At 40.8% G+C, this 25,512-nt stretch overlaps 1 protein-coding gene and 1 long non-coding RNA gene across 2 annotated transcripts in view; one reads left to right on the forward strand and one right to left on the reverse strand.

Annotated features, from left to right (window-relative positions):
- Nucleotides 1-558: 558 nt before the first annotated feature.
- LOC139169423 (uncharacterized) lies at nucleotides 559-6,916 on the reverse strand. Its single transcript, XR_011559470.1, has 2 exons — nucleotides 5,730-6,916; nucleotides 559-952 (listed from the first exon to the last, which is right to left on the reverse strand). It is a non-coding gene; the product is annotated as an uncharacterized lncRNA (long non-coding RNA).
- Nucleotides 6,053-25,512, forward strand: part of DYRK2 (dual specificity tyrosine phosphorylation regulated kinase 2) — a 36,124-nt gene continuing 16,664 nt past the window's right edge. The window contains exons 1-2 of the mRNA XM_070755512.1: nucleotides 6,053-6,840; nucleotides 7,654-7,802. Of these exons, the coding sequence (XP_070611613.1) occupies nucleotides 6,759-6,840; nucleotides 7,654-7,802 (231 nt within the window). The 5' untranslated portion in view covers nucleotides 6,053-6,758. The remainder of the gene's footprint in view (nucleotides 6,841-7,653; nucleotides 7,803-25,512) is intronic.

Consider the following 25,512-nt stretch of genomic DNA (forward strand, 5'->3'; position numbering starts at 1 on the left):
TACTTTTTTTAAAAGCAAGAATTCATTGTCCTCAATTTGGTGCATTCCAGATCTGTTGAATTGTTGTCATCTCCAGTTCATGTGATATGAGAGTCCAGGGCACTTGCAGAGCACTAAATAGTACAGGATTGGATTAGAGTAAATTGAAACTAATGAAGAATATACAATTTATACTGATAAAAATAACAGAGCATTTTTCAGCACATAAAATACTGTACAAGCACATTTGACATTGTAACTTCAGTTTAGTAAAACTGCTGGTTGTTTGTGTGTAAAAGAACTTCGTCTATTTCTGTTGTAAATAGCTTCCACTGGAGTTTACTACGTGGCATTTAAATAATTCCATTCTCGCAGGGTTCTGTCTTTCTAGAAGTGGAACATGGAGGTCTGCCATCTATTGTTGAACTACAGCTCCCAGGATCCCTTGACAAAACTAGCTTCATTGTTGGAAGTTGAGCTCAGTGACATTTGGAAGACCATTGGCTTATCTGGTCAACAAGCTGCAAGACATACAAGTATGTGCCCTGGCTGTGACAAAGTATTATTAGATGCATGAAATGTTTCAAAGGAGAATATTTGCTGTATAATTTTTTGCTGGAGCTGCTCTAGCTGCTCACACATTACCGGTGTACTTTATAAACAATGAGTTCCTGGTTTAGGGTTTATTGGATAATACTTAGAACTTTAATAATCAATTGTTGCAATCCACTACATCATTTGCTCATTTTAAAAACTAATGCATCAAGTAGTTTGAATTTCCAACCTGTTCCCTATCTATGATCCCTATCTCTGTATCTCCAAACTTTATATTTTGATTTTGGTTTCAAGTTGACATTATGCTTCATTTTGGGTCCAAACCCAATCCATTATTGTTTGGCAAAACATTTGTTGACAGGTAAGATTACTGGGTGTTGTCACTCAACTTGTGTGATGTCCTCTTTCTTGTTTCTCTCTGAAAACCAAATCAATATTACTTTTACTTTACTTTTACTTTACTTTTACTTTACTTTTACTTTACTTTTACTTTACTTTTACTTTACTTTTACTTTACTTTTACTTTACTTTTACTTTACTTTTACTTTACTTTTACTTTACTTTTACTTTACTTTTACTTTACTTTTACTTTACTTTTACTTTACTTTTACTTTACTTTTACTTTACTTTTACTTTACTTTTACTTTACTTATTAGATTTCTGTGCCAGCTCAACTGACTCAGGGCAGCTTACAAGAGAATAAATACAAAGTACAAAACATGTGAGGAATGTAATATTTAAAAAGTTCTAAAAATTCTAAAACCCCATTTTGGGGTTTATCCAATATGGATAGTTGTTGTAGCTTGAATTTACCAACACTCCAGTACTTTAAAGAAATTGAGGTTTCATCAGTGTGGAAGCATCATGACACAATGAAGTCTGGGTAGGTTAGTATGGAGGATAGAGGGGAGATCTGCTGCTTGGGTAACAGTCTATCCTCCATATTAAAAATATATTCTGTGAAATTGCCACTGTTGAAAGATTCAGGCTGAATTTATTTCAAGTTTGGATCCTGATTCCAGTAAATGCAGCAAGATTATTCAAATGATTAATGTATTGTGCAATTGTCCTCTCCAAATCACAGAATGTTTACAGGGCTGGTGGTTCTAAATGACACCTTCTGTATTTTTACACATTTTATTTTTTCTTCCATCAAAAAATAATTAAAGATTAAAAGATGAAATATCTGCACAATGCTGGTTGTTGTTTTATAATACAAATCTAAGTAATAAATAATAAATCTAAGTAATAAATAATAAAGATGAAATATCTGCACAATGCTGGTTGTTGTTTTATTATAATAATAATAATAATAATAATAATAATAATAATAATAATAATAATAATAATAAGGTTTATTAGATTTGTATGCCGCCACTCTCAATTCATTATAATATATATATATATATATATCCACTAAAGCAGATTCTCTTTTCCTCAGACCTCTTTTGGAAGAGGCTGCTGGGGGAAAAAACCCTTCAACAACTGGTTATATCTCAGGAACACAAATAGGAATTGTTAGGATGCTGCAGTTCTTTGCCCATCTAGCAAAGTTATTGCTATACGTTTCCTGGATGATCACATTCTGTACTGCAAATGCCATGAAATGTCATTTGGAAGATACTGTATGTGATATCCTCAATAAGAACATTTACAGTTCTAGCTATCCACTCTTTTTGTGACTGTTCCTTTGCTTTTGGGGGGCTGCATATTCCATATATCAGTGGAAGCTTAAAGCCTCACATAATCCTTTACAAAGGAAACCAGTCACAAACAAGTCACCTCTTGATAAGATGGGAGGCACATATCATATAGGTAGGTAGCTAGTCATTATAACATGCACATTATAATATTTTTATTTTATTTTTACTTTATGTTGTCTTTTGCTGTGTACTGCACATTGTCCATGAAACTTTTTTTGAAATCTACATAGGCAAACACTATGTAAAAATCCTCTCGTTTTCATGTGGATATGATTTTGCAATATGGTCAGAGTGTGAGATTTATATAAGATTTATATGGAGAGCAAACCCCTAATGTAGGCTTTTAAAAAAAGCATATTGTGAGACAGCATGGCTAGTAGAGGAGAGGGGCTGTTGGTTAGAGAAGTGGTTGCTTATAGAGCATCACAAAGGCAGGTGGAGATCACTCTTCAGAAGTCATTCTTCTTGTAAGAATTAAACCCAAACCCAGAAGCTTGAAGGAAGAAGTAGAGCAAGTGACTTTGGGAAGAGACAGTTATATAAAATATAATAAAAGTAATAAAAATCCAAGATATTTGTGAAAGAGTTAAGAAAATGGTAATAGAGGTCAAAAACAGTCAAAGAGTGAGAAACAAGAGGGATGAATTTAAGAAATATTCTAGAAGCATAAACTTGTGCAGAAAAAATTTCAAGGTTAAACACTAAAAGTAACTAAAAGAAATTGAGTTAAAATAATATTTAAAAACAGGAAATCCTTAGAGATGAATAGATAAGGTTTTAAAGCTTGCCAAAATTAGGCATCTCAGTATTCAATGTTAGTGCATCTGAAGTATTTTGCATTAATTTGCACAATAAAACCTTTTTGTGGCAAACATGATATCTGCTTGATTGTCATCATTCCTTGTGTTAAAAATGAATATACAGCAGAAGGTCTCATTTTACACTGTTCTAAAATTTAAACCAAGTGAGGACAGCAGCATTGTCATGTATTTGTTGTTTGTAAAATTTATTGGCCACCCTTCTTACCCTGGGTTAACTCTGATACTATTAAGGAGTGTCAAATTATTATTAAACTTTCAGAAAACAGTAAAAGCTTGAAATATCTTAGACATTAAAATGTTTTGTTCCAGGACTTTTTTTGATCAATAGCTGTGTAAATCGGGGGAGGGAAAGCACCTTTGGAATACTTTCAGTTAATGCTGTGCAAAAATTGATCTCAAAATCTACTTTCATTTCCCAAAAGGCTTCTTTTCTTATAGCTTTGTCTTCATGATATTTTAATGTCATTATTGAAAGCTCATGTTTTTATTTCCTGTTATGCCTTAGATTTGTTAAAATATAAATGTTTTAAATAGTATAAAATCATACTGAAACCTCCCTGGCTGCCCTCATTTCTCAGGCTGAGAATGCCCAGTTGGAGAACTTTCCAACTGGGCATTCTCCAAACCTTCCTCAGCTTGGAATTCAGCTGCACTGTGGGAAGGCACGGAAGCTGTAGTTATATAATGAAATTGTGTATGAAAATATTCATACTTTTTTGTCTAGTGGAGTAAATACAAGAACCACAAGACTTTATCCTTCCTTTTGAAAAATATTCTGAAAGCATATTCTCTGTTCATTGAAAACTGATTTTTATGCATAATATGTATTTTAAAACATATTTTGACAAATTATATAGTGGTCAAACTTCATTAATAAAAATATAAAGTTGGATTTTATATAAAGTTAAATCCTATTTATGTATTGGCCTCACACCCTACATAGAAGAGAAGGATTTAGGGGTAGTGATTTCTGACAGTCTCAAAACGGGTGAACAGTACAGTCAGGCGGTAGGGAAAGCAAGTAGGATGCTTGGCTGCATAGCTAGAGGTATAACAAGCAGGAAGAAGGAGATTATGATCCCGCTAAATAGAGTGCTGGTGAGACCACATTTGGAATACTGTGTTCAGTTCTGGAGACTCACCTACAAAAAGATATTGACAAAATTGAACGGGTCCAAAGACGGGCTACAAGAATGGTGGAAAGTCTTAAGCATAAAACACATCAGGAAAGACTTAATGAACTCAATCTGTATAGTCTGGAGGACAGAAGGAAAAGGGGGGATATGATTGAAACATTTAAATATGTTAAAGGGTTAAATAAGGTCCAGGAGGGAAGTGTTTTTAATAGGAAAGTGAACACAAGAACAAGGGGACACAATCTGAAGTTAGTTGGGGGAAAGATCAAAAGCAACGTGAGAAAATATTATTTTACTGAAAGAGTAGTAGATCCTTGGAACAAACTTCCAGCAGACGTAGTTGGTAAATCCACAGTATCTGAATTTAAACATGCCTGGGATAAACATATATCCATTGTAAGATAAAATACAGAAAATAGTATAAGGGCAGACTAGATGGATCATGAGGTCTTTTTCTGCCATCAGTCTTCTATGTTTCTATATCTGGGTAAGACAGCTGTTTCTTTCATTTGGAAAGTTAATTCAGCACACATTTGTTACCCTCTGATACTGGAATCCTGGCCCTACATTGACTACTCCTCCCACAGCTGTTATCTATTGGTTCAACACACACAACACACACAGTCCTTGCTTGGTAGCATAAATGACCACTCTCTGCACATTTATTTCTCTACTGTAGAAATAGGATTTTGCTATAGAAACAAAACTTATATGTTGACACTCTTGTTTTCTTCTTCAAAAGAGAAAACCTCTCATTGAAAACTGTACTGTAACTAAGTTCTAATGTTCTCTTCTTTCCCCTGCCAGCTGTTTACCAGCTTCATCTGATCTTTTTCTGCTGTGAACTCTGCTCTCCACAGAAATGTGTTTCCGTGTACACAACAAATACTTGCAGTCAGCAAGGCACAGAAACCACAAGTCAAAAGGAGTGTTTTGCTCCTTGCTTTCTGAGGAGGAGGAGGAGTTTGTTTTAACCATAGAGATATAAGCCCATCAGCACCAAAAGAAGTGTTTTCATCATCATCACACCCTTTTTCTTTTTTAAAGGAACATTAAAGACATACAGTAGCAAAATTACTGATTTTGGAAGAGAAGTTCAATTCTTTTCTAACAATTTCTTATCACCAAAAAACTGCAGCACAAAACACTTTGTCTTTCAAATATATTCTCTTTTTCGGTGTTTCTTAGCCTTCACTTAAAAGCACTTGCAGTTCTGTTTCCTCTTTAAATGGGGATAGTTGGCTTAATATTTTCCAGATGTCTTCAGCTGTAACTCCCAGGCTTCTTAGGTACAATGACCCAATTATTATTATTATTATTATTATTATTATTATTATTATTATTATTATTATTATTATTATTATTATAATATTTGTATGGTGTTTATGGCAACTGTTGTCCATAACCTGAGAACATTCCACTTCTTTCTTCCTTTCCTCCCCTTCTTTAGTGTCATCTGTATTATCTTTCATTACTTTCTCATTCTCTTCTTTACCCGGGTGTACTCTTCTCTCTGTAAAAAAAGGAAGGCTTACCTTTGCAAGAGTGCCTGAGTGGAGGAAATGTCTGAGGGAAGCTGGATGGGGGTGGAAATTATTATGTCCCGCCAATAGAGTACATAGCAGGTGACAAGAATCTATTTGCCCTAAAGACCAAGAAACAAGACCAGAGACAGAAAAGGCTGCGATTTCCGACATACTGGCTCCAAGGGAGGGTAGCCTCTGCTTGTGCATTAAACATGAGGAGGGAGCTGGCCCTCTGAACTCCTCCGTCCAGGAGGGCTGGCGGTGGAAGGATTGTCAAGCCTCGCCATTGCAGCGTCCGTACCTCCTTCTCTTTTCCTCACCTCCCTACCGGCTTCTCAGAGGATGAGGAGGGGACGGTCACTTCTGCTCCCTCATCCAAGCGGGGGACAGCTGCAGTCCTCAGTCGGAAGGAGGAGGGCCGAGACAGCCCTCCCCCCTCCAGGCGGAGCCTCAAGTCCGGTTTTTTTTGGAAAGTGAAAGTGTCGTGGGCGCGCAGAGGCGTCTGAGAGGGCTTGCGCGACTGCGTGGGAGGCGAGGGCAAAAAGGAGAGCGAGGAGGAGGGGGAGGGGAGAGGCCGTCTCTCCAGAGCGGAGGGGAGGAAGCGGAGTGAGTGGGTGCGTGGATGTGGGCGGAGGGGCCTGTTTTCCGTCCCTCCACCGCTGTTGTTTAACGTGAGGGACCAGGGAGGTGGAAACTGGCCAGGTGATGTGTTTCGGGCGGGGGACGGCGGCGGCGTTCCTGCTGCTGCTGCCGCCGTCGTCTCTGGAACCGCTGGAGAAGGAAGACGAGGAAGAGGCGGCGGCGGCGGGGGTTGGGATCAAGGATAACTGCTGCCCGGCGGGCCCGGGCTCGGCGGCGACAGATGCCGCGGAGGGACGCACAGCTGCCCAGTGTAGCTGCTCTTTTCTGGAAGACGGCTGCCTTCAGAAAGACGACGGGGGCCGTCGGTCGCGGAGGCCGAGCCACAGAGGCGGCGACGATCCGGAGAAGCCACGGCAGTCCTGAAATGTATTCCCCTTTCCCTCCCCTTCAGCGGCCATGTTAACCACCAGGAAACCGTCTGCCAGTGTCGCTGGTGGTAGTGCCGGTGGGGCCGCCTCGGCCGCCGCTTGCCCAGCCGGTAAGTAGGGAAGCGGCTAGCCGCGGCCGAAATGGCTTCGCCTCCTCGCTGCCTTTCTCCCCGGGATTCCCCCCCCCCGGTGCCCTCCTCCCACCCGAAGGCCGGAGAGGCAGGGTCCGAGGGGGTGTGAGAGCGCGCGTGCGTGTCTGGGTGAAAGATAAACCGGCCCTCTCCCCGACTGAAGCTCCTCTTGCCAAAGCGGGCAGCTTCGAACGGCCTCGCTTTTAACCCTCGCTATAAAAATCTCCCGGAGGGGATCCTGGAGCTTCTAATGATTGACAAGCTTTTTGGCGTGAGAAGAGGCAAGTTGAGGCAGACGTGCCGAAGAGAAGCGCTTCGTTCATTGGGGTTGTTTAGAAATGGACAAGCGCGGCGGCGGGGGGGGGGGGGGGGGGTCGTGGCAGGGGGAGCAGAGCTGAGTTCTGGCAGTCCTTCGCCAGAGGCCAGGCTAGGTTGGTACGGCAAAACTCCTCTATTTGCGGCCAGAATGGATTCCCCTTTACGTTGTTAAATGCTGGGGGGTTAAGCACGGGTGGAAGGTTTATCTGGGTTAATGGTCGAGCACTTTCACCCTTTATGGACGCCCTTGAGGTGCCGTTCCTCCTCCCCGCCTGCTTCGACGCCTCGTTTGGGATCAACCCCTGCTGATCCCTCAGACAATATTGCGAGAGCAGCCGGAGGAAGAAGAGGAGTAGTGCTGGGGAAGGCACAACTTGGGCACCCCTTTTCGTTCCCTCGGCCCCTTATCTTCCATCCGGATCCTGCTCGGTCCTCCCGTCATTTTCAACCGGTTTCTTTTGCCTCCCTCCGCAGGTAGCAGGGGAGGAGGAGAAGATAGTAGCCGCCAGTTCCAGTCTTCCCCGGGGATCGGGGCTGGGCGGACTTCCCGGACGGGCGCTGGGACAGGACCGCCGTCCCCGATCGCTTTGCCGCCGCTGAAGTCCAGCAGCGCGGCCCACACGGTGAGACTGTGGATCAAGGGGGGAGGGGGCGATGGAGAACCGTATGGCTTGCGGGGAAGACGTGGATTATCTCTTAACCCCCCCCCCCCCATTTCTGCTCCTCCCGCCCTCCTTTTCGGCTCAAAATACTGCACCGGCCCCTTAAGCCCCCTTCCGCCCCCCTTCCTTTGCCGCCCCACCCGGATTGCTCCTCCTCTCCCTGGTATTAATAGCCACAAATGTGCTAGGTACAGTCCGGCTGTCAGCCAGCCTGTCTGAATTGGATCTGTGAATGAGTGAGCCTAGGCCAAACCATCTGGTTATGGAGGAGAGCCCTCTTCATTATCGCTGGCATGTCTCAACAGGTCCTGGTCCTGTTCCCTGTCTGGTTTCAGCAGGTATTCGGGCTGAGGAGAAGGAAAGGCAACTTTTAGAGCTGCTTAGGGATTTTCTGCCAGGCAAATTAGGTGAGGGAAGTGGATGAAAGGCAATTATGGTAGTTCCATGTTGTTGTATGAGGATGTAAATATAGGATTCCCTGCCTTCCTCCCTGGGAAAAACAGGGAGGGTCATATGTAGGAAACTGCTGTTCATGCTTCTCAAATGAGAAATACGTTTCTGGGTTACTGACATTGGAAGGCTAATGCAAATTAAACTCTGTGGAAATGAAATGAAACAAAACAAAATGATAAGTTGCCATACCTGGGCAGATCTTTGTAACGAACAAAAACATATGTAGCTTATATTTTATGTTTATAGTATATATGTGTCATTCATACACACACAGAGAGAGAGAGAGAGAGAGACAGAGACAGAGAGAGAGACAGACAGACAGACAGACAGACAGACAGAGTACCCAAGATACATACTGCTCACTTTTTTCTTTAATCAGAAACTTAGCATTGTTTTTTTTAAAAAAAGACTTCATTTTTTGATTAAGAATGCTTTATCCTCAAAGAGAAAAATGAAAGTGTTCTCTTAATTATCAGAGTAACTCAGAAGAATGGCCTATTCCCAGGGGTTCAGGTGCAGAGGCATTTAATGGGGAGCTGAGTCACCCTTACAATCTAACTAAATAGCAGGTGTCTCTTAGTGATATTATGGGCTCTGGTTTCTCACTTCCATTCATTGCCATTCTACTGTTAGAGATGGACCTACCTAGTCATAATGTTCTATTTAGGATATTGAAGAAAAATACACTTGAATATATAGCTAGCTTGGTGGAAATTATTTAACATCAGCTTTGAACTTGAAAAAGAACATAATTTGCACTTTATATGAAAGAATCCTATACATTTAATTCAAATAAGTTTCTTTTTTGGGAATACTTATACATCCAACAGAACCTTATAGATGCTTTAGAGTGTAGATCTAACCAGACAGAATTGGAAGGCAGTTACATATTCTTAATTGTCATTAAAATCATTACTTCTAAAATATCATAAGATTTTAGGAATCACACTTACTTACAAATGGCATTTCCCCTTTACCTGAAAGGTTCGTTTTCTCCAATATGCATGGAAAATGGATAGTTATTGCTATGGGAAGAGGACAAGCAATCTGCCTCATCTGGGACTCTCTTTTTATTATCTTATATACTTTGCATTGAACACATCCTAAAAAAAATCAGTAGCAGAATTAATCTAGTAAAACTTTCATGTATTAAGAAGTGGTTACAACAAAAGAGAAAAGCTACATGAATTCCTATATTTATTGCTGCACTTTCATGTACTCCCGTGGTGTTCATTATCAGTTTTAGAATCTAATAATATTACTATGTACATATTCAGCAGGAACTGCACTTATGTCATAAGGTGGCTAGAGGTAATTAAGAAATGCCACTATGTATGTATGCATAAGTAGATGTAAATATGTAAGTGTATGACAAGCAATGTGCTTCTGGACTGGTAATAGGGGAGACTGATTCAAAACCACCTTCAATTGGTTCAAAACACACCTATGTGGTGTTGCAGGGGGGAGAATAGAAGGCAGGAAAGCTGATATGCTACCATAAGCTCCTTATGGAATGTTGATGTCCTGTTTTTTCCTCCTTATGAAAAACAGGATATCAATCTAACAAAAATATTTTAAAATGTGCATGAACAAGTCCTGTACCTATTGCATAGGTTATAACCAGTGTATAGCTAGTTATAAGCATAAGCCAAATCAGGTAGGCATTGATAATTAATTCAAAAAGAATAAATAACACGTAAACATAAACTTGTTCTTGATTTTCCCAAGTTTTCTTAACTGTCTCGGAATCCTATTATTATCAAAGTTTCTGTGAGAATCTTTCTGAGCTATTCTCACCTCTTTTCAATATGTCTAGCTCATCTTACATAATAATCTGGTCGTGTTGATATATCCTTTTGTCCTAGATATGTACATTTGGAAAGGCTGATATCACAAGGAAATACACTACGAAACACAGACTTCCACTTATATAAAAGTAACTTAGTAAGTTTTGTCTCTTTAGTGAGTTAGGTTCTTCCTTAATTTGTCTCCTAAATAAGCCTCTTTGAGAGTTTGAAGACACAATGGAAGATTTTTCAGATGCTCAAATGAGCATGTGTGTGGAAGTGTATGTACCGTATAGTAAGGGCTGGCTTATGTTTTCTATTTATGGCAGTTTGTGCTACTAAGCAGATGTATTGATGGCTGTTACAAGTGGAGTGAACTCAGGCTATATAGCTTTTTTCCAGAATTTACCATCTCCATTACAATGTAACTTCAACTTACTTCACTGAGTAGCTCATCAAATTTCAAATTCTTCTATTTCTTTGTAGTTTATTTATTTTATTTTATTTATTTATTACTTGGATTTGTATGCCGCCCCTCTCCGAAGACTCGGGGCGGCTCACAACATGTAAAAAGACAAATCGTAAGTAATCAACAATTTAAAATTTTAAAGATTTAAAAAACCCCACAAACTAACAGACTCACACACAAGCATACCATATATAAATTCAACGTGCCCAGGGGGGGGGGATGTTTCAATTCCCCCATGCCTGACGGCAAAGGTGGGTTTTAAGAAGTTTGCGGAAGGCAGGAAGAGTAGGGGCAGTTCTAATCTCCGGGGGGAGTTGGTTCCAGAGGGCCGGTGCCGCCACAGAGAAGGCTCTTCCCCTGGGGCCCGCCAACCGACATTGCTTAGTTGACAGGACCCGGAGAAGGCCCACTCTGTGGGACCTAATTGGTCGCTGGGATTCGTGCGGCAGGAGGCGGTCTCGGAGATATTCTGGTCCAGTGCCATGAAGGGCTTTAAAGGTCATAACCAACACTTTGAATTGTGACCGGAAACTGATCGGCAGCCAGTGCAGACTGCGGAGTGATGGTGAAACATGGGCATACCTGGGTAAGCCCATGACTGCTCTCACAGCTGCATTCTGCACGATCTGGAGTTTCCGAACACTTTTCAAAGGTAGCCCCATGTAGAGAGCATTACAGTAGTCGAACCTCGAGGTGATGAGGGCATGAGTGACTGTGAGCAGTGAGTCCCGGTCCAGATAGGGCCGCAACTGGTGCACCAGGCGAACCTGGGCAAACGTCCCCCTCGCCACAGCTGCGAGATGTTGTTCTAATGTGAGCTGTGGATCGAGGAGGACGCCCAAGTTGCGGACCCTCTCTGAGGGGGTCAATAATTCCCCCCCCAGGGTAATGGACGGACAGATGGAGTTGTCCTTGGGAGGCAAAACCCACAGCCACTCCGTCTTATCCGGGTTGAGTTTGAGTCTGTTGACACCCATCCAGGCCCCAACAGCCTCCAGGCACCGGCACATCACTTCCACCGCTTCATCATGACATTCATTTCTAATTCAGCTCTTTTTTCCTACTTACTTTGATCCAGAAGTGAGTTCCCCCCATTTCAGACCAGTTCACCCGAACCAGTAGCAACCTGCTGGTGCGATGATGTCATGGAACAGATTCGGTTGGTGTTGGTCCATGGACGCCCCTATCTTAAAAAATAAAATAAAATTTGAATTTTTTTCCATTTTCTTTTCTTCTGAGCAAACGCAGAAGCCGAATTTCTGGCACTGCACATGCGTCACCATGTTGTTGTGGAATTGTGAGAGTTTCTTTGGAATGCACATGCATGCACACATGGCCATGCGGTGCACACACACAGCACAGGGGAAATTATCTCTTTGCCAGTGTACTAAATTGAAAAACACATGAGGCATTTCGGAAACATTATACACATGGATTTACTCTAGTATCGCACCACAGAGCCTAACAGTTTTTAAAAAGAGAGCTATCGGATAGTGATTAACATGGAATATGTGGCTTTGATGTGAGGACACTTTGTGCTCACTTGTCATCTGTTGAGGCAGATGTCCAAGTTGAAGGTAAGACGTGGAATAGAAAGGAGCTACAAAATCCATAATCAACAAATTCTATTCAGCTCTCAGTAACAAATCTGCAACAGATCCAGATTGTAAAAGAAAATAAGGTAGGCCTTGTCTAAGAAAACCTGTTTGGTATATGGCATCAATGTAGAAGCCAGGAGATTCTGAGTTCTAGTCCTGCTTTAGGCATAAAGCCAGAAGGGTGACTTTGGGCCTCATTTTCTTTCAGTTATAGGAAGCAGGAAGTAGTTCTATAATCTTGCCAAAAACTGAGGGAGTAGTCCAGGCAATCACCAGGAATCAACACTGACTTGAAGACAGAGAGGGGAGGAAGGGAGAAAGAGAGGGAGGGAGGGAGGGACAGAGATTTTGTCTAAACTAGAATCCCAAGACTCAAGAAATATGAAATAACAGCAATAGCAATAATAACATCAAAAACTACCAGCACCTCTGATTATTGTACTGTATGGCTGATAGGTGTTTGATACCCAAGACTATAATAAGGTGTTCCTAAATCTCATTTTAATGCTTGGTCACTTGTGGCTTGAAGTAATAGATTCTGATGTTGCTGTTATCGTAACCTGGATGTAAAAAGAAAGAAATTCTGTTTTAGAATTAAACTATAGAGAACTGATTTTTACATCTGCCCAAAGCAAACCATTCACGGTAAGACTTAACATTACTCAGTCTAAGCACATAACAGTCTCATTATCATCTTTAAATCACTTATAATATGCTTGTACTGAGTAAGAAGTTTATGGCATTGCTAGATCATGTTTAATTTTATTTAAATCATGGTTCAAAATTTGTTTTAACATATATGCAGGTAGCAACAGTTTTCTTATATAAAAATGTTTATGAAATAAAATATATAATTACTTGTTGCTATAACATAAACACATCAAATTGCAATTAAATCACATTTCTCTGCAACCTAAAAACACAATCTAAAACTTCTGGATTTAAATAATTTATATTGATTATAATATTATTGAAGAGTAATGCCTTCTTGGAAACACAGAACAGATTTTGATCCAGGATAGCAATTGTAACTATAAATGCAAACATAATAATTAGTATTGTTTAGGATTGAAGCTGCAATCCCATGCTCAATTATTCAGAATATCTGTTGTTCAATCTGGGATTTATTTCCAAGTGAATATGCACGCAATTAAGCTGTAACAATTGCCTAGAACTTGTTAGAGGCAGGGAGCAGTGGAAATGAACCACATAATATTTTTCCATGGAAAAAAAAATCTGAATGCTTTTCATTTTGACTAGCAGCTGCATTCACAATCTGAGAATGAAAACTCAATGAAACTGTCATTAGAAGACATAAAGTGAATAGAAAATAGAAAATATTATTATATTAAAATAGAGCAAAATAAAATATAAATAATATAAAATATTATACAATAGAAAGATGATTACGAAATAAGAATTAGATAATATATGAGCATCTTTGCATAGGTGTGTAAGAAGTAATATAATTTATAATTGAATACAGTGAGTTAATAATATAGTAGAATGTATTAAACATAAGAATTTAGACAAAATATGGATATTAGCGATACTGGCATGAAGTCGCTGTAATGAGGAAAATTGTTTGTTTTATGTGTTTTTGTGTTTTTTTAATGTTGAAAATGTTCAATAAAAATTATTTTTTTAAAAAAGGCATAAAGTGGAAGTACACAAGAATATTTCAGGAAATAGATTATCCTAATATTTATTGTCATTTGGTTGAATAGGAGATCATGATCTATATATCAAATAGAATTTTGACATCATTTTATTCCTATTTAGATTTTTCCTTTGCATTGACAATGTTTTTCCAGGGATTCCACATTCCCTTTCCTTTCCATTCCACCCCTCCATCCCATTCTATATTTTGTGACATTCTGTTTCCAGTGGGCCTTAGTGGGCTGTATCCAGTTACCCATCTGAAGGGAGAATAAGAAATGATGATAAATAGTTTATAATTTACTGTCCCTAACCACTGAAGTTATTTTATTCCTCCCCGTCCCATAGGGAGGTTTTTTTTTCCTGTTACATAAAGTTTACTTGATTACCTGCTCTTCATTTGGTCTGTAGAGACTGAAAGTGGACAAATACTGGGGACTTGAGCTGGAATAAACCAGTGTGTTCCAGGGGTTCTGACAAATTGATTAACAGGCCATCCCTGGTTCCCAAAGTGCTGAAAGCGTTGGTTGTTCTGAGTTAGGCAGACAAATAGGACAAGGCTGGTAGATGTCCCCCTCTTCCCCTCAAACGCTCCCAGGATGGTATAGTCCTCCCATCATCTTCCCATTGCCTTCTTTCTTTCCCTTCCTCTCCCTCTTTCTCTACTACTACTACTACTGCTGTCCCTGGACTGTTCTACTACACCACCTGCCTCACCCAGTCACCTTTTCCCAATCTTCCCAACATCTTCCTTGTGACCTCTCTATTACTGCCAGTGTCCCAGCACAGCCTATCCTGATGGGCTGCCTGCCACTCTACTAACATACAGTTACTTTCCTTTCTCTCATCTCCCATTGCTAATATCCCAGCCTGATACATCCCTCTGTCCCCACTTCCAGTGTTTCCAGTGTTATCCCTCCTCTCGTTTCTTCCTTACGAAGCCATCCATATCATGGGCATTTTCCTTGCTGCTCTTTGCTTAAACAACACAGTTCCATTATGGTTTGTGCATAGAAACACACACTTTCAATTCTTGATCAAACCACCCCAAAACAGCTGTTCTGGCAAGGACTCCTACATACACAAAATCCTTTGCTTACCCTAGTAGACAAAATAAATGTGTTTAGTATTTTTCTTTGTATAATATAAAATTATATTATATTAATTTTGTTGCTCACATTACAGAGTTTATTTCCCTATTATAATGAATTCCATTTTTAATTTTATTTTAAAAGGAATCTGGTTAATTTTAAAAATCCAATTATTATTGATTACTCATTTTTTAAAAAGAAAATCCTTTATATAAAAAGGTTTTTTTTAAAGTCCAACTATAAGTAATCAAGTATGACAATAAAAAGAACCTTCCTTGTAGTGTTTATATACAAACGCTACCTTATATCATTGTTTCTTTTACCCTTGTTAACTGAATAAATCATAGCTCCCTGAGTTCACACAAATCACAGAACTCTATACAGGCAGTCCCCGATTTACAACCGTTCACTTAGTAGTGGTTTGAAATTACAATGGCACTGAAAAAATGACTTACCAATTTTCCCACTTATGACTGTTGAGCATCTGCATGGTCATGTGATTTACATTCGCATGCTTGACAACTGACTCATGTTCATGATAGTTGCAGTGTTCTGGGGCATGTGATCAGCTTTTGCAAACTTCTGTCAAACAAAGTCAATGAGAACATTCACTTAACAACTACCCTGTTACTAATTTAACAACTGCAGTGATTCACTTAACAAACCAGGCAAAAAAAAAGTCATAAAATGGAGCAAAACTCACTTAACAAATTTCTCACTTAAGAAATTTCTCACGTAAGTTGAGGACTACCTGTATTATGGCTTACAAATCATAATGATTGGTTTGCTTATGCTAGCTCACAGTCATTTGAAACTCTGTTACAATGTGACAGGTCACAGTCACTGAGTTTACAATTATGGAAAATCACAATTTGTTTCAATCATAGCACATCAAGTAAATTCACATAATTCTGAGTCATAGCCATGGTTTACTAAATCCAAGATAATAAGGCAAAAAAACAATAAATATGAGCTACATCATATATGAATTAAGTTACTTAACATCACTTAGTGTATATTCAGTTAAACCACTCACTGGTTGTGATAATTAATTACAAATCTTATTGAATCCAAACTTAGCTGTGTGGCGAAAAGGTTGGTAGAAAGAAATTACTTGCCTTCTCCTTCCCATGCCTCGTCTTCCACCCCTGAAAATGGTACATAGGGTTTGGAACAGTGATGAATTGAGAAGGCAGTAGAGTGATGCAGGGGATTCTCCAAAATAGACACAAGCACAATTCTGACTTCTTCAGGCATTACTATTGCAAGGAAGAGACAAGAAAGTTTACCTTCATTGCCTCATTGCAACTGCCTAAATTTGCATCCAAACTATATTAATTATCATCATCCACATCATCATTTATATTGTATGCTTCCTGCCACACATTGTTATCATCACAATAGCTCTATATGGTTGTTTAGGATGAGAACTATTAACTGCCCCAAGGGCCACCCAGTGAACTTCCTGGTTGAATGGGAATTTAAACCCAAATTTCCTTAGCTTTAATCTAATATGTTTATGTGATATTATTCATTGTAGGACGCAACATACTTGTATTGGGTTAATGTTTTTCTGATAGCTTTGTTCTTTGTGGCCCATTGTGGACATTCAAGAAAGGCAACATATTTGATCCAAGTAACCGTTATATTTTGGTCATTCTGAAATCAGTGAGATATATTTGTCATTTCAGTGGGACCACAATGTGATATAGTCTGTACAAACCAGCACCTTTCAACGTAAATCATCTGAAGATAAAATTATTGCCTTTGCAAATCTAAAATTGACAGAATGTAGTTGTTGTTGTTGGTTCTACTATATAACTAGTTGCAATTTCTAGATCTTTTGTGTCATTTAGGGTAGAGATGGATGATTTGCATTTTTGCATGTAACTGGCTAACAAAATGGTCTGTGCAGTGCTTTTGAGATGAATGGAAAAAGAAGGTTCCAAGGTTGCACATGTAACTCATTAAAGCATTCCCTGTGCTTTAGAGGCTACACTTTGCAGCTATAATTAGATCCCAGGAAAAGGCTTGAGTACTATGCATACTCGAAACCATGTTTTCTTCTTCATAAGAAAAGCATTTATAGGTCTGGACAGTAAAATATTTGAGATGAATAAGCCTGAATTGCAGCACATTTGTTTTAGTGTTATTTGGAAAGAGCATCAACAGCATATTAGCAATACGAATAACAGGCCTGCTTACATTTTCCATGCTTTGCACTCAGAATTATCAGAAAATAAAATAAAAAACTTTACAATTAATTATAGTACTTATTTTTTTAAAAAGAAAGGGGGAAGGCATGGAACAAAATATCAATGTTGACTACACAGACTTGCACCATCATAGGCATATTGGAATATAATTCAGATCACCTCCATCCAAGATTGTGTTAGCTAGACATAATGAAGGTTATAGACAAACACATCAAGATACCACTAGGCTTTGAGAAGACTTGGATGCTTTAATAGAATGGAATGGAATGGAACAGAATAGAATTCTTTATTGGCCAAGTGTGATTGGAAACAAAAGGAATTTGTCTTTGGTGTATATGCTCTCAGTGTACATAAAAGAAAATATACTTATTATATAATATAATATATAATTATTTAGAAGATCAGTAAAACATTTCAGACAAGACAAAGGAAAACCAGAAACAAAATCTTATTTTTTTTGTTTTTGAGCACAATTTCCATGAATCAGCGAAAGAAATTGCTGCTCACAGTGATACATAGATAACATCAGAGTTAAATTGCAGTGAAATATGTTTTATTCATAAATTTATAGACACTGCTACATGAGAAGCAGAATAGCTGCAACTATAGGTAGTCCTTGACTTACAACAGTTCATTTAGTAACCATTCAAAGTTACTACAGCGGCATGGGGGGGGGAGTCTTATGACCGTTTTTCACAGTTATGACCATTGCAGTATTCCTCTGGTCATGTGATAAAAAATCAATGCTTTGGCAATTATTTATGACAATTGCAGTGTACTGGGATATTGTGATAATCTTTTATGCCCTTCTGACCAACAAAGTCAATGGGGAAGCCAGATTTATTTAACAACTATGTTACTAACTTAACAACTGCAATGATTCATTTAACAACTATGGCAAGAAAAGTTGTAAAATGGGGCAAAACTCACTTAATAAATGTCTTATTTAGCCCCAAATATAAATTTTGGGCTCAATTGAGGTGTAAGTCAAGGACTACCTATAAGTACTTTGAACAATCTTAGAAAGAAAGAGAGAGAGAGAAATACTTGTAGAGATCTTTTCAAGAATTTTGCCCCCCCCCCAGATTATTTGGGAACTATAAAAGCATGATACTAATTATCTAATGAGGGATTTTTTTCCATACAAATTTTTAAAATAGATTGTTGCATACAGTCATTTGGTGGTGGGGGCAAAAAAAAAAAATAACCAGAAGACTAAAGTGGACAGTTGTTCTATACCAGCCATACAGGATTAACTTCTTATCATATCTGAATGAAACTCTTTTAATAACTATGCATTTAAGGTAATACAAAAGTGATAGTATGAAGTTATATAGATTTGTAATGTCATATGATTTCTGATGACAGCATGCATTGTCATTGGGAAAATCTCTGTATAGAAAAGCATGTTCTATTAATATATGTATGTATAGTATTTTCCTAAGTGATACTTAGGAGCCTTATTTCTCAGCTGGCAATATGTCTTCCACGACTGTATTATCAAGGCAGTGTCTGAAGCAGACAGTAATTTTATGAACTTAATAACAGCTAATGTCATTGGAATCGCAATGGAATCAATAGATGTTTTTAACAGAACTAGGTTGTATAATAAAGAAACTGTGAGAACTTACTAAGAATTAATCAAGGCAAATAAATTATATATAAGCACATTGCATGGGCCAACCTTAATGATATTACTAGCTTTTTCTGTGTACAAACGTTATTCATTAAGCCATTCTGTCATTCAACATGTAAACTGTTTTATAGCCAATGCTCTCAGAATGATGAACATCATTTTGAGAATACACTTGAAGATTATTTAACTAAGAAGAGATATGCACTGGTTAATTTGAAAATAATTGCAGACTGCTGTATGTTTGCTATGATCTGGCTCTTTCTTGGTCTGGCATGATAAATAAGAATTCAACAATGAATGAATTAGTCTAATAGCGGGCCATAAACTCACTAGTCTGTAGTACTTTCAATAGTGCAAGTAGTTGCCGTGCTACACAATCCTTGTGGTCACAAATAACTGAAAATTTAACCATGAGCAAATTTGAAAATGAGATGGTGCTGCTATATATAAGATCACTTTTACACCTGAGATTGTAGAACATAATTTTCCTAGATAGTTCATTAAATAAAGACAAGAGACAAGCCCCACAAAGTTCTATGTCCTGAAAGTTTTGGGTGAGAATGGAATGGGAAGGATATTGTTTTCTGTAGGGATTTTGCATTTTATTAACTTTTAAATTATTTTAGGTCGGCTCAACCTAAATTTAGTCTTGGCTCAAAATATCCAAAAATATCCTCCCTGTTTTCCTATTTACCATATTTTTCGGTGTATAAGACGCACCTTTTTCCACCCTAAAAGAGGCTGATAATCCGGGTGCGTCTTATACTCTGAATGTAGCTCCTCCCACCCACCCTAACTGTCTACTAATGATCTTCCCAGCTCTTACTTTGCAGGCTCTTTCATTGTTTCTCTCTGCGGAGAATGTTTTCCAAGCCCTAAGTCTTTGCAGGTTTTTTTCCCATTGCTCTAACTTGCTGTGAGTAAGTTTCTTTCCAGCCCTAAGCAGGTGCCAACAATGTTCCCAGCTAACCCTAACCCCTGATTATTTTCCAACACCGCATATAGTGACATTGAACTTTGCCTGTGAATGAGAGTTGCACCTGTTTTTTCCTCCTGCAGCTTCTAATATTCATGCTAGCAGGTGAAACATACATAATGGAAGTTAATGTTTGTAATAATACAGGTACAGTTTGGCATAGAAGAGAGTCCTGGTACACCAGGGCATTACAGGTAATTTATAAGCTCAGCTGAATATAATTCACAAGACAAATCTATATTAGTTATCAGCCAAGGCTCATGTGGATGATGGGATATTCATCACATAATTTTCCGGTTCCGGTGGGGGAAGGAGAAGGAGGGTGGAATTATAGCTCCACCGGACTACGGTTTAAACACCGAATATAGGAACCCCCCGTTTGAGTCAGCATACCTGTTTTGGAGATTTGGGGAGGCAAAGTGTCCCCATTTTGGGAGATTCTTGATTCAGCGGTGTTCATGGCGGTGCTGAGCTGTTTGGCCACGAACACGCCTGGGGAGACGCGATGGAATGACGACCGCCATTCACAGCTGAGCTGTGCTGCCAGGAGTGAGTTGGATGAGTCGGAGAGGGGGAGAGTGAAGGACCGTGGCGGCCAGGGAGAGGGAGCCAGCCGAGCCAACCAAGAGCCAACTGGCTTGGATGACCCAGACTTCGGAGGAGGTTTTTTTGGAGGAAGTCTCCTGGAGTTGGGAGTCCCCTGGAGGGGTCTTGAGTGTGTGAGGAAAGATGGATGACGGCAGGAGAGAGCGTGTGCCGAGAGAAGAAGAGAGAGAGGGGTGACGCCTGGAATTGTCCTGTCTCCACTGTATGGACCCGAGACGCCGAGGAGCTGTGTGGTGGGAGCACCTGGCGCCGGAGGGCCTGTGGAGGAATAAAGTAGTGAGAGGCAGGAGAAGAAAGAGGAAGGAAGAAGGAGGAACTGAGACTGAGACAGTGATTGAAGTTCGCCCTACTGAGACCACATGGAATGTTTACTAAAATCTTATAAGACTGCAGAGGGACTGGAGACTTGGAAACATTGTAAGAGCAGAGGAGTGAAAGGGACTGAGAACCCAGTGAAAGACCGAGAGTGCCAGCCAGTGGCAGTGGCTCGCACCAAAAACCCTGAAGAACAATATGCTAGGTCTTCTCCCTGAACATCTTTTCCCTTGAATATCTTTTTCCCAAAACTCACCTTTTAGAACTGATGTTGTGTTGCTGATTTGATGGACAATTGATTTGTTAACTATTTCCTATATATTTTTAGCACTTTATAATTTTGCACTTTACCAATTTTTAATAATTAATATGTTATTCTTTTAAGATCTGAAGAGTAACTTAATGTAATTTGGTACACTAGTTTAGAATAATTTGATATTTATATTAATTATTAATAGGAATTTATATGGAGTTTTTAATTAATTATTAATATTTTAACTAATTTATTGGAAGGGGGGTTTAAATTAGATGGAATATGTATGAAATGAGTGACTGTTATGGGTGGGTTGGGTGGGATTTTGGTATGGATGAAACAAATGAAAATGGTATGAATGATTTAATTAGTCTACCTGACACTGGAGAGGCAGGGGGGAGGGGGCACTGATTTTCTGGGGTGGTGGAAGGGCCGGAATATCCCGGTCTTGCTGGGGAGAGGCAGATATGGCGGGGGCCACAGAGCTAGCCATTCCAGGGGAACGAGGGATCGCTGCTTAATAACAATCCCTTGTTCCGACCCTGTGAACCCAACCCTGGGCACTGGTGATGAGTGTAATTCTGGCCCTGGGCTCAAGCTGCTGATACTCAATGCCAGGTCAGTGGTAAATAAAGCTCTCCTCATCCGGGATCTCATCCTGGATGAGGAGGCCGACCTGGCATGTGTGACTGAAACCTGGCTGGGCCCGGAGGGCGGAGTTCTTCTCTCTGAAATTTGCCCAGCCAGATTTCAGTTATGGCATTAGCCTCGACCCCAGGGAAGGGGGGGAGGAGTGGCTATTATAGCCAGAGAGAGCCTTGGCCTACGTAGACTCGTTGCTCCAGAGATTGCAGGTTGTGAGTCCCTCCTGGTGAAGTTGGACTTAGGGGTTCAGGTGGGCTTGTTTCTCACGTACCTGCCTCCCAGCTGCGTGTCACAAGCCCTGCCTGTGCTACTCAAGGAGGTAGCCAGGTTGCCGGTGGGGTTCCCCAGACTTATCGTCTTGGGGGACTTCAACCTGCCATCACTCGGCGAAGCCTCTGGACTGGCACAGGAGTTCATGGCCACCATGACAGCCATGGACCTGACCCCCAGTAGTACAGGGTCCGACTCACGAGGGAGGGAACGCACCCGACATGGTATTCCTCTCTGAGCAGCTGAGTAATGGTCTGAGATTAAGGGGCTTAGAAGTGTTGCCTTTGTCATGGTCGGACCATTTTCTACTACGGCTCGACTTATTTATTTATTTATTTTATTTATTTATTTGTTGGACTTGTATGCCGCCCCTCTCCGAAGACTCGGGGCGGCTCACAACATGTAAAAACAGTCACAACAATCCAATTAATTAAAATTTAACGATTTAAGAAAAGAAACCCCATATGATAACAGACACACACACAAGCATACCATGCATAAATTGACGTGCCCAGGGGAGATGTTTAGTTTCCCCATGCCTGACGACAAAGATGGGTTTTGAGGAGTTTTCGGAAGGCAGGAAGAGTAGGGGCAGTTCTAATCTCTAATCGACTTCCTGACTCCAATCCTTCCCCGCAGGGAGGCGGAACCGATTAGGTTGTTCTGCCCCAGACGCCTGATGGATCCAGAAGGTTTTCAGAAGGCGCTTGGAGTTATTCCAGATACACTCGTCCACAGCTCGGCGGAGTCTCTGGCTGAGGCGTGGAACAAGGCTGCAGCGGAGGCTCTGGACCAAATTGCGCCGTTGCAACCTCTCCGTGGCACTAGACCCCGTAGAGCTCCATGGTTCAACGAGGAGCTCCGGGAGTTGAAACGCTAGAAGAGACATCTATAGAAGCGATGGAGGAAGAGTAAGTCCGAATCCGATCAAACACTTGTAAGAGCTTTTATTAAGACTTACAAAGTGGCGCTCAAGGCGGCAAGATGCTCGTATCATGCCGCCTTGATTGCATCAGCGGAATCCCGCCCGGCCGCTCTGTTTAGGATGACCCGCTCCCTTCTTAACGAGGGGGGAGTTGGGGAGTCCTTGCAGAGTAGTGCCGAGGATTTTAACACATTTTTCGCTGATAAAATCGCTCAGATCCGGGTGGACCTTGACTCCAATTGGATAACAGTGTCGACTGACAACGAGTCAGTCGAGGTGACTGGGACACGTACTTGTCCACATGTCTGAGAAGAGTTTGATCTGGTGACACCTGATGAAGTGGACAAGGCCATTGGAGCTGTGAGTTCTGCCACCTGCTTACTGGATCCGTGTCCCTCCTGGCTGGTTTCGACCAGTCAGGAGGTGACACAGAGCTGGGTCCAGGAGATTGTCAACGCCTTCTTGGGGACGGGGTCCTTTCTGGCTTCTTATAAGGAGGCACTTGTGCGCCCCCTCCTCAAGAAGTCTTCCCTGGACCCAATCGTGCTTAATAACTACCGTCCAGTCTCCAACCTTCCCTTTATGGGGAAGGTTGTCGAGAAGGTGGTAGCACTCCAACTCCAGCGGTCCTTGGAAGAAGCCGATTATCTAGGTTTCCAGCAGTCTGGATTCAGGCCCAGCTACAGCATGGAAACTGCTTTGGTCACGTTGATGGATGATCTCGGGCCCGGGACAGGGGCTTGTCCTCTGTCCTGGTGCTTCTTGACCTCTCAGTGGCTTTCGATACCATCGACCATGGTATCCTTCTGCGCCGGCTGGAGGGGTTGGGAGTGGGAGGCATTGTTCTCCAGTGGTTATTATTATTATTATTTTTTATTAGATTTGTATGCCACCCCTCTCCGTAGGTTCTCCTCCTACCTATCCGGTCGGTCGCAGTCGGTGTTAGTGGGGGGTCAGAGATCGACCTCAAGGTTACTCCCTTGTGGGGTGCCTCAGGGGTCGGTCCTCTCCCCCCTGCTGTTCAATATCTACATGAAACCGCTGGGTGAGATCATCCAGGGGCATGGGGTGAGGTATCATCAATACGTGGATGATACCCAGTTATACATCTCCACCCCATGTCCAGTCAACGAAGCAGTGGAAGTGATGTGCCGGTGCCTGGAGGCTGTTGGGGTCTGGATGGGTGTCAACAGACTCAAGCTCAACCCGGATAAGACGGAGTGGCTGTGGGTTCTGCCTCCCAAGGACAATTCCATCTGTCCATCCATAACCCTGGGGAGGGGGAATTATTGACCCCCCTCAGAGAGGATCTGCAACTTGGGCGTCCTCCTCGATCCACAGCTCACATTAGAGAAACATCTTTCAGCTGTGGCGAGGGGGGCGTTTGCCCAGGTTCGCCTGGTGCACCAGTTGCAACCTCTCCGTGGACCTATCTGGACCGGGACTCACTGCTCACAGTCACTCATGCTCTCATCACCTCGAGGTTCGACTACTGTAATGCTCTCTACATGGGGCTACCTTTGAAAATTGTTCAGAAACTTCAGATCATGCAGAATGCAGCTGCGAGAGCAATCATGGGCTTCCCAAGGTATGCCCATGTTACACCAACACTCCGCAGTCTGCATTGGCTGCCGATCAATTTCCGATCACAATTCAAAGTGTTGGTTATGACCTATAAAGCCCTTCATGGCATCGGACCAGAATATCTCCGGGACCGTCTTCTGCCGCACGAATGCCAGCGACCGGTTAGGTCCCACAGAGTTGGCCTTCTCTGGGTCCCGTCGACTAAGCAATGCCGTTTGGCAGGACCCAGGAGAAGAGCCTTCTCTGTGGTGGCTCTGGCCCTCTGGAACCAGCTCCCCCCAGATATCAGAGTTGCCCCCACCCTCCTTGCCTTTCGCAAGCTCCTTAAAACCCAGGCATGGGGGAATTGAAACTTCCCTTCCCCCTAGGCTTATAGAATTTATACATGGTATGCTTGTATGTATGAGTGGTTCTTTAAATTTGAGTTTTTTAGATTGTTTTAATATTAGATTTGTTTACATTGTCTTTTTATATTGTTGTTAGCCACCCCGAGTCTTCGGAGAGGGGCGGCATACAAATCTAATAAATACAAATGCAAATACAAATAATAATTTTGCTCTTATGAAATGATGTCAGTATAGCACTATCTTTTAATTTCTAAGATTTCAAGTTTTGTGCTGTTTTTGGAAAACCTTAGTGGAAAGAAATAGGGAATTATTTGAACCTTTTACTGGATCCTGTTTTTGAGATGTTCCCTATTTCATAGGGTAATATGCAGGTTGTTTAGTGCGTGTGTGGGGGAGAGAATAATTGAATATTTGAATGGCAGGGTACCATGGCAGCTTGACTAAATAAATTTGCAGTTCCATCTGGAAGAGTTAAATTGAGGAAAATCAGATTAATAATTCAGAAATGGCAAAAAACATTGAATTATCAGAAATGGACATCTATAATATAAAGAAGTAAATATTTTAAAAAGGAAGTTTAAGGAATTAGAATACAGTCCTGTTATTTCTTTGTAATTTTTATTCTCTTAAAATATAGCTCCAAAAGACAAAACAAAATAAACAAAAAAAATTAAACAAAAAAGATGCATTGTAAAAAAAAACATAAACACATATATTATCCTCACTAGTTGAATACTGATAAGTATATTGCAAAAATGTGAATTTCCCACCACTTGCTAAACGCCCCTGTTAAATCCTGTAAATTCTGTAATGTTCTATAATGTTCTGTATCTGGGTTAAC

The sequence above is a fragment of the Erythrolamprus reginae genome, chromosome 6 (assembly GCF_031021105.1).
Source record: "Erythrolamprus reginae isolate rEryReg1 chromosome 6, rEryReg1.hap1, whole genome shotgun sequence".
NCBI classification, from domain to species: Eukaryota; Metazoa; Chordata; class Lepidosauria; order Squamata; family Dipsadidae; genus Erythrolamprus; species Erythrolamprus reginae.